Genomic DNA, 14,996 nt, shown 5'->3' on the forward strand with positions numbered 1-14,996 from the left:
AATGTGGCTGGTGCATCTTTGATTGGTCTCATGTGGTTGTTTTTACTTGATGACCAATCACAGGTCCAGCTGTGTTGGACTCTCTAGTCAGTGACAAGATTTTATTACTCATTCTTTGCTAGCCTTCTGATGAAATCCTTTCTTCTATTCTTTTAGTATATCATTTTCTTTTAATATAATATATATCATAAAATAATAAATCGGCCTTCTGAAACATGGAGTCAAGATTCTCATCTCTTCCCTTGTCCTGGGGACCCATAAACTCCACCACGCTGCAGCTCAAGTCTAACCAGCTCTAGGATTGCACCTGCCTAAAGGGAGCAAACCTGTGGGAGATGGGCACATAGCCCTGGAATGTCTGGTCCCCTGAAGCTCCCTGGTCACACAGGTCCTTGGCACTCAACTCTGAGTGGATGCACAAGCCTTGCCCTTAAAGCTGGTGGCTTTTCTGCCCACTTTACAGATCACAGAACCACAGAATCATGAGGTTGGAAGAGACCTCCAAGATCACTGAGTCCAACCTATGCCCTAACACCCCAACTAGGCTATAACACCAAGTGCCATGTCCAGTCTTTTTTTAAACACATCCACGGACGGTGATTCTACCACCTCCCTGGGAAGAGCATTCCAGTACTTTATTATTCTTTTGGTGAAAAATTTCTTCCTAATATCCAACCTATACCTTCCCTGACATAGCTGGAGACTGTGTCCTCTGGTTCTGGCAGTGCTGCCCGGTGGAAGAGACCAACCCCACCTGTCTGCAACCTCCCTTCAGGAAGGTGTAGAGAGCAATAAGGTCACCTCTAAGCCTCCTCTTCTCAGGCTACTAAGTTTCATAAAAGCTCAGGGAGATACTAAGTTAACTGGAAGCTCACTGGAGCATCCCCTGAAGGGAAACCCATGACCAGCTTCAGACAGCACAATTTCAACAATAATATGTAGTTCCCAGGGAAGCTGAGCCAGAATGAAACGTTTGCCTACATCCAACTTCATCTCTGAGAAGTGCCTGAGAGGAGCAGGTGGGATGAGCAGCAAAGAGCCTGAGAGGTTTCCCTCAGTTTGCTCAAGAATCCTGGTCTCAGCAGAGATACTCTGCCACCTCTATTCATGAATGTTCCTAAAAAAATTAAACCTATCCTATTGATCCTAAAAAATTTAAAAATAATCATTTGCCTCCCATCAGCCAGTGCAGATGGTGCAGGGCACATGGACACCTGCTAAGGACTTTCTAGGTTTTCCCACCCAATTAGGGTCCTCTTGGAAGGATTACTTTTTGTTGACCCTCTTTGCATGGGCACCCAACAGAAAGCACACTGGGAAGACATTGCTTCTTCCTCATACTGGGAAGATTAGTAGTGTCATCCCAATTCCTCCAGGTTCCATCTGTCATCCTCCACAGAACAAAACATTCACAAGCAGCCAATGATTTCAGTTGTCTTTGTGCCTGAGCCACATGCAAACATCCAGCAGCACATTTGGGAAGACCATGAAGACCCCCTGAGCCTCTGAGCTTAGTGAACCCAAAATCAGGGCCAACAAAACTCAACAGGTCTTTCAGTGAGCTTTGTTATCAACCTGTTTTCCAGAATCAAAAAGCAGTTATGGGGATGAGCTGGATGTGAGACTCACACAAGACAAGAGTTTCCAAAAGCAACTTGTGATTCTGAGTGCTCCTGTTTCGGGAACTTAGCTACAATAGTTTTACTCTGGATATCTGCACAGTTGATCCTAACATGTATCTCTTATTTTCCATCCTTTGCACTGCTTCCAGCTACTAGCTATACCTATTGTTCCTATTACAGCTTCCCAAAAGGATTGTTGGATTTAAGTAGCAGTGGCGGGGTTTTTACTGTGTTCCTTACCACACATCAGCTTTCCTTCCATAGCCCTCTCCACTGATAACCTCTGGGCTCATCCAGTATGGTGTTCCTGTGACAGATTTAATCCCAGTCCCAGACATGCAGATGGTCTGGATGCGTTTGCTGGCCCCAAAATCTCCAAGTTTCACATTTCCAGCAGAATCTCTCAGAATATTGGCACCTGGCATGAGAAGCAAAGACAAGACCCCCAAGAAATGAAACAGGAACCTGAAGTGGCTACAGTGAGGAGAGCGGGAAGGGCACAGGCAAAGAGCCAGGCAGGGGGGAGCCCAAAGGGCTGTGGTGGGGCTGGACTCAGCATAATTTCAAATCCTTCTCTCCTAAGGCAGCTGCTCTCCAAGAGGGTTTGACTCCCACCAGCATCCCCTCATTCAGCAGGTTTCCCAAAAGTGAGCAGTGCATGGGGGCCAACAGATTCTCCTGCCCACCCACAGACAGCAGAAAGCAGCTTCAGACCTCTCCAAATGGCAGAGCCTCTCAGTTATTGGCCATGTTCCACCAGATTTTCAGACATGTAAGGACAGTTAACAGCAATCCCTTGAGAGAGAAAACAGCCCAAGATTTTGCTTTCAGCTGCCTGCTCAAGATTTTCATGGCTCAATCTGGTGAAAGGGAGGGGCAAAAATACTTCAAATAGCAGATCCCAGCACTATGCTGAATTTGCACTGGGGCAGGGGGAGGCTGGGCTGAACAAAGCCAAGCAAGCAAGAAGCCTCTGTATTATGCCCTCACCTTTAATATCCCTGTGGACAATCATATTGCTGTGTAGGTAGAAGACTCCCTGCAGGATCTGCCTGGTGTATTTCCGTGTGACATTCTCGGTCAGAGCACCGTAAGCTTTCAGCTGGTCCTTTATTGAGCCCTGTTGCAAAGAAACAACACACACCACCTGTAAGGACCAGAGAAACCATCACATCACAGCAACTTCTTAAACCTTCCTGACCACTCTATCTTCCAGCTCAAAAAAGCCCCCAAACCTTATTTGTAGAAACAGCAGAAATCCACCAAGTGGTGAACGGAGCAAAGACTTGTGCCCGTGCCCCAGATCCCTGGGGAGATGAAGGTGACACAAGCTGGTGCCTGGCACAGCTTCCTCCTGCCAACAGCACAGACCTTTTTCCCCCTCTAGTGGCTGCAGGGGGGTCACTGACAGCTCACTGAGAAGGACCGAACTGATGAGGAATTACAACTCAAATGAGAAGATCAACTGGATTAATTAGATTCAGAGACTCTTTAAGGCTGGAAAAAAGCCTCTGAGACCATCCATTCCAATCATTAACCCAGCACTGCATGGTCCATCACTAAACCATGTGGTTTTTTGATCATTTCCAATGAGGGTGATTCCACTACTTCCCTGGGCAGCCTGTTTTGATGCTTGACAACGCTTTCAGTGAAGAAATTGTTCCTAGCACCCAATCAAAATCTCTGCTGGTGCAACTTGAGGCCATGTCCTCTTTTCCTATCACTTGTTACCTGTGAGAAAAGACCAACTCCTACCTGTCTACAATCTCCTTGCAGAGAGTTGCAGAGAGCCAGTTCTTTAGAGTCAAGATAATGAGTCAGTCTTTGAAAGCCTCCTCCCAAAACTCTGCACAGGAAGGAACACCCACAGCCATGAGGGTAGCCCAAAAGGGACAGCCCCAAAAGGGACTGCACCAAGACCACCCAGAGTAGATAATTTACAAGTCCTTGAATTTCTGACCCAGGCATGCAGGCTCAAACTGGTTTGATGGTATTGATCAAAGAGGAAAGGGAGCAGGGGTGCAGACATTTATCATCTGCAGCAGGTTGATCCCCTTGGTTATAGCTGTATTTTTGGGCCACTTGGAAATGGATGTGTCTCACTGTGCCAGAGCTGGGTTTTAGCAGGGATGAACCAGAGGCAGATTTGGGATTCACACTCAGCTCTGCCTCCAGTATTCAGGTTAGCTGGGAAGTGGGAGGGGAAATCCATCCTGTTTCTGTCTGTCCTGCAGCTCTGGGGTTGATCCAAGATTGCCAGTCCTGTTCTGGGAACAGTGGCTGCTCTGCTCCAAGCCAGCCCATCCAACTGTATCAGCTTTTCCACATCCACCCATCTCTGCTGTTGCTCTGCCCAGCTACTGTTTTGGCATCTTTTGAGGCTGGTGGTGATCCTGTGGATGGGCCTCTCCTTTTCCTTTCTCAGCACTGCTGAGGCAACCTGAGATGCTCTAAATGACCCCCTCAATATAACCTGTAGGCAGGGTACATTCCCTCACCACAACAAAACAGATTTCTTATCCTGCCCTCCCTCACCCTGATGAGGGGATATCAAACAAGAAGGGGAAACTGGTTCTTTGAGGCCTGTGGTCAAATGGACCATTCTGTTTTCCAAGCATAATTTAAAAAACAGTTTATGGGCAGGACAGCAACTAGAGAGTCAGCTATTAACTGAGGCCAGCAAAAGAATGGCAGCATCCGGGTGCATCCAAACTTGGCCCTCTGAACATTTTGCCAAGCTGACTGTCTCAAACTGGAAGCTTGGCCAGACCCAGCTTTGCAGAGCTGCTGTCCTGCAAGCTTTGGGAACTCCCTCACTTCCACTGGCCTTGGAAACCAGAGCCCCAAGCTGCTTTTGTCAAATGAGCTGTTGTTGCAGCAGCAAAGTCAATCTGTATTTGGTCAGAGCTCAGCTTTATCATTTAAAAAAACAAACACTGAATTTCCAGCCCTGCTGGACACTGCCCCAGCATCGAATGCTGGTTTCCTGGCTGCTAACAAACATCAGCAAGGGGACTGCTGGAATTCCTGGGATTTACTCCTCTGGGTCCATGCCTTGTGGCAGGGCCTGAAGGCAACATGCCCACAGGCAGAGGGAGGACAGGGTATGGAAGGGACTCAGAGGCATGGAAGTCCACCTGATCACTCACATGCAAGATGCATTCAGAGAGCCTCTAGCACATTTACTTAACTACTAAAATTATTTGCAACCAAATGACTTAATTGTCCCTTCTGACCTTACAAATCTCTGTATAAACAAGGGTTTATTCTCCCACACTCTGGGGAACAAATCCAGCTGGACAGAAGAGACTTGGGAGAACACATCCTCCAGCAATGTAAATAGCATTATGCTGTTTTACACCATCAGTCTAATGGCTGATGTAATTCACAAGCTCCTAAACACAAAGAGATGCTCAACTCACCCATGCACATTCTCAAGCCGCTGCTTAAATTCCCTCAAAGCATTCTGATCTTTTTTCCCCATGATTATTTCATCCTATATCAGCAAAGCCACAAATGAAGCCACTCCTACACAAGAGGATAATGCTGCCCACAAAAAGCTCTGTCCTCAACAGAAGACTCTAATGAATACCACTGTTTTTAATACACACGTGCTGAAAGCCACAAATAATTGGTGACAGCTGTGGGTGGACAGTTGTACTATTAGCTTGTCCTGCAGGGAGTTGCAGTAAATACTCAAGGATGGGCTCAGGCCACAGTGTTTGGAGCAGGATCTGGATCATGTCCCACATTCACCAAGCTCGGATTCCAGACTGTGCACACACCCTGCTTCAGGATTCAAACCTAAAACCTGCCTGCAAAGCTTTTCTTTTCACCCAGTGCTTGTCGAGGGGCTTCACCATGACATCTGACTCACACCCTAAGCTCTCCCAAGCCTTAGGGATGCATCCCCTGGTTTGGTTTGGTTCATCAGCCATAAAACAGCTCAGCTGGACAGATACAAATTTCACCAAAGTCCAGGAAACTCTTAAATCTGTTTTCAGCCACTCAGGACAATGATTAGCAGGAAGCACACTTACCCCTGGCATGTATTCCACAAAGATGGACAGTTTCTTCTCCTCAGGATCCCGCAGGCACCCGTAGTACTGCACGATCCTGTCATGACGAAGAGTCTTCAACAGCTGAATCTCACATTCTAAAGCATTCACCTCCTGTAACAAACCACACAGGCTTCCTGATGAAGGGGAATGGTGTCTTTGGGAACATGATATAAATACTGCTCCATGCTGAGCACAGTTTTTGTAGAAGCTGTGAAGCTGTCCACAAAGCCACAGGCCACATGAGGCTCAGAAATAAGGAGCACTGCCCTAAGGGAAAGGCAAAGAAAAAGACAGGGCTTGGCTTTTGGACAGGTTTATTATTATTATTATTATTATTATTAGTGTTTAAGGAGTTTTTCTGGAAAATTTTCAGATTCTGAAATCTGTTTGATTTCAACAAAGTCACTGAGCAGAATGGGGAGAAGGTGAAGGGAGCAAGAAGGACAAAACTAAGGAAGATCAGACAGACCTGCAAGAGGTGATACCTGACACAGAGCAGGCCAATGTAACCAAGGAACTGGGAGGCACAGAAGTCACCAGAGCACCAGAGCCATTCAGGACTCTCCAGAGAGGGGAAACAACACCCTGCCTGCACACACAGCCTCCCAGGGACATGGACACCTGTACCCTCAGCCCACAGCTCCCCAGGGTGCTGCAGAACAGCCCTGCCCCTGTACTCACTTTACTTGTCTCCTGGCTGTCAGGGTCGAAAGGCACCTGCTTCACTGACAGCTCCCTCCCAGTGTCAGCATCATAGCAGAGATAAACTTCCCCAAAAGCTCCTCTTCCCAGCAGCTTCCCCAGCCTCCAGTTCACAGGTGCCTGCAGGGCTACAGGAGAGAGGAGAGGGTTGAGAGAAGAGCACAGCAGGGAGACTTCAGCATCAGGGTCCACCTGACCCTACAGGGCAGTCAGTGAGTCTCTATCTCTCCCAGGGGCACCAGGACAAACCAGTTTTAACTATACTGGTGCTATTGGTGTGGGGGGAATGTCTCCCAGTCTGCATTAGCATAAAGCAGAAACAAATCCCAGGAAATTCCAATTTCATTAAGAGTCTTTCCTCTAAAAACTGTTTCCTTAGCCAACATTGGAATTTCCCTTCTGCTGTGGGAGTGTTTAGCAGATTACAGGATGGCTGAGCAGCAACCCAGGCAGGGACCAGTGAGGAGTTTTATCTCACTGGTCATGACTTGGATGTTATCCATCACTAAACAGCCCCAAAATGCACCAGCTTCTATACCATGGGCAGTCTTGCAATAGCAGAGGAGCATCTTTGAGTGCTGGGGTGACAGCAATGCAAGCCAAGGAACAGAAACTCTGGATGCATTTGCTCCCACATCCCAAGTCTTCTGGGAAGCTGACAGTCCAACACACAAGCAATCACCTGTAACCCAGCAAGATGAACACCAGCTGACCCCACACAGCTCTCAGCCAAAGGCTGAGTAAGGCACAGGGTGTTGTACTAAACCCTGCTCATGACACACAAGCTGGTGCAGTGTGCCTCATGGTGGGGGTGCAATCAAAGTTTACCCATGGCTGCTTAGCTGATGTCCAGCAACATCAGGAATTAGTAACTCAGCAGGTCACAATAACTCAATTTTGTGCCAAATCCCAGCTCTCCTGAAGCCTCAGGCACTTGGGGCTTTGGTTCACTCACAGTTCCTGGCTTTTGTAGGGGAGGTGCTGAAGGCCTGCAGACCCTTTTCAAAATTGTTCCAACACTTGGGCCTGTATTCATCATACTGCAAGGTGCTGAGCTTGCTGTCCCCAGTAAAGCTCTTGGTTCTGCTGGAAGGGACAAGCTGAAACAGGTTCTCCTGTGGGAAGTAACTCCTGGGGAAAGTCCTCCGGCCTGCAGGGAAAAAGGGGTAAAATGACAGCCAGAACACACAGAGGAGCTTGGATCCAGCTGTCACCACCTTCTCACATCACTGCCCAGATCCTCGCCTCCTCAAATTAAGCAAAGCAAGTGTAATGAAACTGAAGCAAAGCCTTGAAGATTTTAAATTCAATTTAAGAGTTGATAACAGCAGGCATTACATCTAATGTAGATGTTTCCAGAGGGGTTTGCAACAGTTTAATTACATCAACGGGTGTGTTGGTTGTTAATCACAATTAAACACTGAACAGGCAGAGATTTACATTGAAAATTATCCCTGCCATCCCCTAAGTCCACATGCAAATGACCACACAGCAGGGCCAGACCTGCTTTCACAGGGGTGGCAGTGAGAGATGAAGCTCATTCTGGAAAGCTCAATATGCTCTCTGCACGTCCTCAATACATTTTCCCCAAGGGAATTTTTGCCTCCCACTACTTGCAGTCTTACACAGTGAAAGAATGAGCAGGAAAAAGATGATGGAGTTGGCCCCAAAGCTCAGAGCTCACCAGCTTAAAACAGAGAAGCAAACAGATACTGCTACCCTGAAATTGCTTGGGGATTTCCTATGGCTCAGTGAGAAACCTGCTGTAAAGGTCACAAAAATCATCCTCAAAAGCAACCAGTCTAGGGGAGTAGGAAGGTTGATACTGCCAGGGATGAGAAATGCCAATCATCTCCATGGCGAAATTAAAACAGGAGGTGTAAGCAGAGGACAGGCTCAGCACTTCCCAAGAGCAGAGCCACAAGGTCTCACAGAGAACAACCCTTCTGAACACACAAGTGAATCCCAAAGCACTTGGTGGCTCTGCCTTTATCAGAAACCTCTCCTTCCCAAGTGTTTCCAGTCCCAGGCACTGGCAGAAGCCATCAAGGACGGATCACCTCCCACCCTGAGCCCCCATCACGTCCTTACCATCGCTGTAGTCCTTGCGACTTTGGGAGAGATGGTACTGCCTTGGGAAGGTCCCACCTTTCCCAAACCTCTCACAGAATGGGATGTCAAAATCTGCCAGGAGAGAAGAAGACACAGATATATCTGAGATCAGCTCAGTATCAAATGCCCAGAGTGTTTCTTATGGGAAACACTGAGTTAGAGGCACGAAGGAGGTGACAAGGTGTTCATTTACACAACCCTACACATCCCAAGGCTCCCTGTGAAATCTGCCTACACTCACAAACTCTTCAGTGGAAAATCAGGGTTAGACACACTGCCCTTAGTGCCCCTAAAGCAGAGGTTAACTGCTGACTTTATGGACCCTGGCCCACATTCAAGGCAGGGGATTAACACAGACCATGCTTGCTTTCCAAGGCAGAGCACTAAAACATCTTATTTGCACTTCGAAAATGCAAAAAATTGAAACAGAACTGCCAGGCAGGGTCAGGCCTAGACACATCCACTCCAAAACATTTGCTATGATATCAGCTATTTCCAGGAAAATGCAAAAAAATCCAGCACTTGACTAACACCAGATAATATCTCCCCTCTTTCTTCTCAGATGTAACTCCTCCCCTCTGAAAGCCAATTCAAACCTCCAGAGCTCCAAACTTTTATATTTATTTGATTAAATGCTGGAAAGATAGAATATACAGAAGGGATTAAAGACCATCAGAGTTTAGATGCTGGATGATGAGAGAGATGGATGGACATGCAAGATAAGGACATATTTTTTTAATAAAAACCCCAGCACAGGAAGCCATTGCTGGTAGCACCAAATAACTTGAGATTAAAATATCTGTCATTCCACCCCCTTCTTTCACCTGCTGTTTTTCCTCCATCCAATTCTAATGACACAGCCCCTTCTGACTGTTTGTTTGTCTTAGCCTGGGGCCAGCAGCAGCTCCTCAGAGGCCATTCCTGGCCTCTGCTGTGCTTCGGTGTGATTGCCAAAAAGAGCACATAATGGCTGAAATATGGTCAGCAAGAGGAGCAACAAGGACAGGGCAAGAGGTTCTCGGTGAGCCACGTGTGAGCAACGGTGCCCAGAGGTGTCTCAAAGCAAAGTGCCATGGGGGAAGCATTAAAACCTTCAGCAACAAGGGCTGACTGCAGCTTCATCTCTGCAGCTCAATCTAGAAATCCTGCCTCAGGCCAGCAATGAGTTATCCTGTCACAGGCTGGCTGCCATTTGCTCATTTTTATTAGTGCAAGTCATTACAATATTACAGAGTTTCCATTATTTAACCAGCTGGATGTTTATAAGTGATTAAGCAGTAACCTATGATCTGTGCAAGCACCAATACAGCTTCTCTCACAGAATTTGCACTATTGCAGATTATTATTCATGCAAGTGGAAGAGGTGTAACTCCCTAGAGAGCTGGGCTTTGCTGTGTAGGAAGTCGAGATCCTGAAGGGGCAACTCCCAGATGAGAAAAGAGAGACAAAAGCTGATCCTACAAGGCTGATCCCAGAACTTTGCAGTTGTCTGCAAACACAAGAGCAACATCTTCCAACACAGATCTCTCTACATCTTTGCTTGCTTGCCTCCATCCACCTCAGGGCCCCAGCTACCCAGTTTGGACTATTGTTGTTGTCAACTGATTCCCAAACCAGCCCCAAAGGTATTGCTGCAGAATCACAAAGGGTTAATGAAGACAAGAGCAGCCCTGCCTGTGTTTGCTGCTCTGGGCCTTTTGATTTTAGAGAATATTCATGTTTGATCATTACAGGGTCAGTTCTGAAGGGTTACCAAAGCCATGGAGCTGGTTTGCTTGATTGCTTTTAATTACTTTTCATGCAGTGCCATCTCTCTGATAGTCTTCATCCAGCCTCTTCACTATGAGCTTTTTATACTTTTCAGCAAATATAAACCATGAAGAGTGCTTACCCATGCAATCAAGACCGTCTTTGGGATGGCTCTTCCTTCCAGGAACAGGGGTTTGGGGAAAGGGAGGGCTGCAAAGGGATGGGAAAAAAGAAGGATTTATTTATTGTATCAGAAAGGAAATTAATATGAAATTAATAAAAATAAAACTATGAAATTAATAAACTAGGGAAAGGACAGGATAAACCACAAGCTGCACTGACCACTGAGCTCCCATCCTCATCCTGGACAAGAATGAGGATTGGTTTTTTGGCTGGATCACAGCTTGTTCCTGTGGCAAACAAAAGGGATGCTGCAAAACCCACAATCACCAGGCTGAAATGAAGCAGCCAAAGGTCTCACCCCTGTGCAGCAGGCAGCTCAGAAGAAGGGCCACAGGCTTCTGCTCCCTCACTGTCAAGTGTTCAACCACACACCTCTGCTTTCCATGGACACTGCTGAGCTGCTGCAGGTGCTCACACCAGAGTCCCTCAGCCATGCTCAGTTCATGCAGCTTTCCCTCCTGTCCAACATCACCTCCCACCTTCCTCACACAGACTCTGCCCCACCACTGGGAACACACAGCCTCCCATGGGACCAGGAGGGAGAGTGTGACATTGGTGCCTCAAGGCCTTTAAACTGCAGTGAGAGGATGGAAAAGCACTGCAAGGGGATTTCTGCAATCCCAATTTCACCTCAGGCTCTTGAAGAGTGATCTGGGCATGTGGGTTTTACACTTCTCTTTTAACAATACAGGCACAGAGTAGAAATCAGCTTTGTAAAGTGCTCTGAAACCTACTCATGTCAAAGCTGATCCCTGCTGTGGCAAAGAGGAGTTTGTGGTGCCGTTCCTAACCCTCAGCCTGGTCACTGAGCCTGGTGACTTGCTCTGTCCTCTTGGGCTGATGCCATCCCAAACAACTGGCTGCAAGGCCTCCACCACCTCTTTGCAGGAAGAGTCCCACTAACTCCTCTTCCTTGGAGTAATACAGCCCTCCTTGTGCCTTTTCCAGCTCCTAGACCCATGACTGGACACATCTGCCTGCTTTGGACATGAAATCAGGCCATGCCACCCTCTCACAGACAGAGCTAAAAGCCTAAAGCTCTCCTCTAAGTTCACAGCAGTGTTACAAACAGCCTGTGCTCCTTCTGCTGTTCTTCTTGGCAAAATCTCTGCAAAAGCAAAGCTGGGGCAGAGAGGTTGGGAACACAAGGAATCCAGCTTCAATACAGCCCTAACAATGAGCAAATACATCACAGGAAATTATTAAAAGCCACAAAAAGGAAATGGACCTTGATGCTGAGACAGGTCCAAAGCACACGGGGCTGCAAACCCAAAGCACACTACACAATCAACCCAAGGCAGGCCTGCTGGAACACAGCCTTGGGGCTGGATGGAACAGCAACAGCGGAAAAAAATAGACAACCTTTGATGCAGATGGAAAAAAAAATACACTGCTTCCCAAAAGGACACTGTGTCTTATCCACAGCTCACCCTGCACAGCAGCAAACACAGGGATTCTGTGCACGTGGGAGCTGGGATCCAGCTCAATGGCAGCAGGCACTGAATCGCAGCCTGGCTTAGTACAACGTGTCCCAGTTGCTTCCTGCTGAGTAGCTAAACTTAGTTACTGCTCATCTGGTGTCCCCAGCACCTTGAGTGACATGTCTGTGGCTGCTGGCACTGCACAGGGGCTGCTGAGTTTGCCAGTGGTCAGTGGAGAGCAGACAGCGTGCCCAGGGAGGAGGAGGCACGGAGAGGCTGATGGAATATTGAACCTGGTGACTGCAGAGAGCCAGAGGGGAAGGAGGTGCTGGGAGGGTGGTGAAGCACTGGAAAAGGCTGCCCAGAGAAATTGTGGATGCCCATCCCTGGAAGAGTTCAAGGCCAGGCTAAATGGAGCACTGAGTAATCTGGTCTAGTGGAAGCTGTCCCTTCCCATGGCAGAGGACTGGAAGTGGATGATCTTTAAGGTCCCTTCCAACCCAAACCATTGTGTGATTCTGTGACAATTTTCATCTCAAAAGGCAAAAAAAGAAAACCTGGTCACACAAAGCTAGGCTGTCTTTGTCCAGCTCAGATTACTGCAATTCAAATCATACCATTGCACAGACATCTGTGCCAGGATCTGGTTTTCAGCAATGAAGATAAATTTGTTTTACTCAGGAACATCCTCATCCCAACAGAAACCTCAGGGGTTGCCACTGATCCTGCTGCTCTCCTGCTGTGGAGCAGTTCAGCTTGTGAACATGGTGACACACACAACTCACCTGTCCACAGACCTGTCCAGTGACTGGCAGCTCCCAGACAGAGAATCATCAGGGCTGATGAAAGCTTCAAGCATCTGACAGAGAAAGAAAAGGGAAACAATAAAACCGTGCACTCCAATTCTCCAAACTCCAGAAGGAGCAGACCTCTGCAGGGTCATCCATTTATGATGCCTTCTCTGCATTATTGTTCTTTCCAGCTGCTATTTGCTGGTAGGAAAACTGAAGCAAAGATCATCAGCACCCTGATGTTCAAAGTGTGCGGAGGAGTCAATGAGATTTCAAAGCATTTGTGAGAAATAATAATATTTACTACTTTTTCCTTACTACTAAAGGAAAATATGTATCAGGACACAAATGATGTGCCCAAGGCCAAGTGGATATTGTGTACCAGAGGCAGGACTGCAGCCCTGGGCTCCTGACTTCCCGAGCTGCCCTGGCACACGAGCCCAGCCTTCCTTTCTGCTGATAAGAGCAGCATCATCAGGGCTTTGGCTGGAAGAACCGGCTTGGCACTCACCAGCTCAGTGAAGTCAAAAGCTGCATTTGTGTTGCTTCCTGGATGAGACATTGTACTGGCCAGGGTTATTTATAGCTGGTTATTAACAATAGAGAGCTTGTAAGGAGTGGTAAACCCTGGAGCTGTGTGCAGTTCCACATGGAGCAGAGCCTGCTCTGGGCCACACTGTGCTGCCATGCTCCCTCCTGGCTGGGACATTCACTAACCCCTGCTCCACAGCTCATTCCTGGGAAAGCTGAGCAACAAGGGTTAAACACCATGTGGAGGCACACTTTGCTGCTTCCCACATTGCTCCTCCTTCCCCAACAGCCTCCCTTTCCCCAGGCTGTTCCCATCAGCCCTCCTCAGCCAGCTATCAGAACAACTCGTGCTGTTTTGGCCAGGCAGTTCCAACTGCAAAGTGCAATTCTTCTCTGCTTCCTAGTTTTTACCCTAAAACCTCCTTCAAAATGCACTAGGCCAAAGAGGAGCAAGCAGAAGCCACTCCCCACCTCTGCCAGCCATGCCAGGTCTCTTCCGGCAGTTAAAGCTGAAACAGACTCATTTCTCAAAAGCATAAAATTGGGAACTGGAGCATGCTCCATACTCAGCCTCTGTTCATCTGCCAGGCTGGTCCCAAGACCACAGTTACATCACAGGCTTGCACAGGGGCATTCCCCAAAAGGCAGCAAGCTCCAGCTTCTGAGTGGTTTTCCATGAGGCACATATGGAAGCAGCAGTACAAGAACATTCTGGAGGCAAAGCCCACATAGGGAAAAGCAGAACTGCTCAATGAGGAAAGACAATAAACCCCAAACCATTCCCCAAACCCCTTTTCCCTGCTTTTAATTCACCAGCAAAGGGCTGTGGGCCACCCACAGAGTGATGCTGGGGAAAAGCAAGGAGAGCATCTGGGAACCTTCATCCAGAGCAGGCTCAGGGCTCTGAATTAATGGAGCTCCACAAACAGCCAGTGGAGCTGGGCTGATTTACACCCAAGGGGGTCAGGGGACCCTCCCCCGCACACACACACACACTTTGTCTTAATCCTTCCCAACATGTTTTGGAGGCATGTGAAAACAATGGGGAGCCAACTTTTGGCTGCAAGGAGCACACGATACATCTGCACTCTGACGCTGCCAAGACTCACCCGGAGTGACTTCTTATTTTATTAATGGCTGTATAATAAACTGTTGAAAACACAACTTTACCATGGAAACACTGGCACAGACTGCATGCAAATGTGGAGCTAGTGGGTGCTTTTGAGTGTAGGAAATACACATCTCCCCAGGAACATCCTTGGGGGCCAGCATAGCAGCCTGATGGATTTAGTTTAGTACCTTCCAGATGTCCCTTCTGCAAACTAGGGATTCTTGCTCTTGTGTTTCCAAGAGCTTTGTAAGAATGACATGTGCTCAGACAGCCCAGCTGACTTCACAGGATCTATACTAAGCTCTTTAGAGCTACAGATTGAGCAGAAATGCAAATTGAGAGGGAGGTGTAAGGTGCTCCCACTGTGGTCCCTTGACACTGCAGAGTTTCCCTCACCGTGGGTACCAAATTGACTGGAAGATGAAGTACTGCTCAGCACCGAGGAACTTCCTGCTCTCTTATTACTGAGGGGCTGGAATATACAATTTCCTTATTAAGAGAGTTTAAAAAAATATAAATGGGGGAGGGACAGAGACACAAAGCCACAAAGGCTGTGGGCAGAGCCAAGAACTGTAACTGGAGCTCGTGCAGAAACACCACATGGGAAGGAGCCAGAGCTGCTGATATCCCCTGGCTGTTGCAATCACAGGCAATCGGTTGCTTGGCACATTCCCTCATGGTCCTGGGATCTGGGAATGCTGTGGCCATGAGGG

General features: G+C 47.8%; 1 protein-coding gene across 2 annotated transcripts in view; it reads right to left on the bottom strand.

The window, feature by feature from the left end:
• LOC118684210 (mitogen-activated protein kinase kinase kinase 3-like) overlaps positions 1-14,996 on the bottom strand; it is an 82,479-nt gene that overhangs the window by 3,093 nt on the left and 64,390 nt on the right. For both annotated transcript variants that reach the window (XM_036378979.2, XM_036378978.2), the window contains exons 9-16: positions 12,636-12,709; positions 10,389-10,456; positions 8,477-8,569; positions 7,341-7,535; positions 6,365-6,513; positions 5,663-5,794; positions 2,613-2,742; positions 1,863-2,040 (exon numbers count right to left, since the gene is read on the bottom strand). In XM_036378979.2, coding sequence (XP_036234872.1) covers positions 1,863-2,040; positions 2,613-2,742; positions 5,663-5,794; positions 6,365-6,513; positions 7,341-7,535; positions 8,477-8,569; positions 10,389-10,456; positions 12,636-12,709 — 1,019 coding nt within the window. The remainder of the gene's footprint in view (positions 1-1,862; positions 2,041-2,612; positions 2,743-5,662; positions 5,795-6,364; positions 6,514-7,340; positions 7,536-8,476; positions 8,570-10,388; positions 10,457-12,635; positions 12,710-14,996) is intronic.

The sequence above is a fragment of the Molothrus ater genome, chromosome 1 (genome assembly GCF_012460135.2).
Source record: "Molothrus ater isolate BHLD 08-10-18 breed brown headed cowbird chromosome 1, BPBGC_Mater_1.1, whole genome shotgun sequence".
Lineage (NCBI taxonomy): Eukaryota > Metazoa > Chordata > Aves > Passeriformes > Icteridae > Molothrus > Molothrus ater.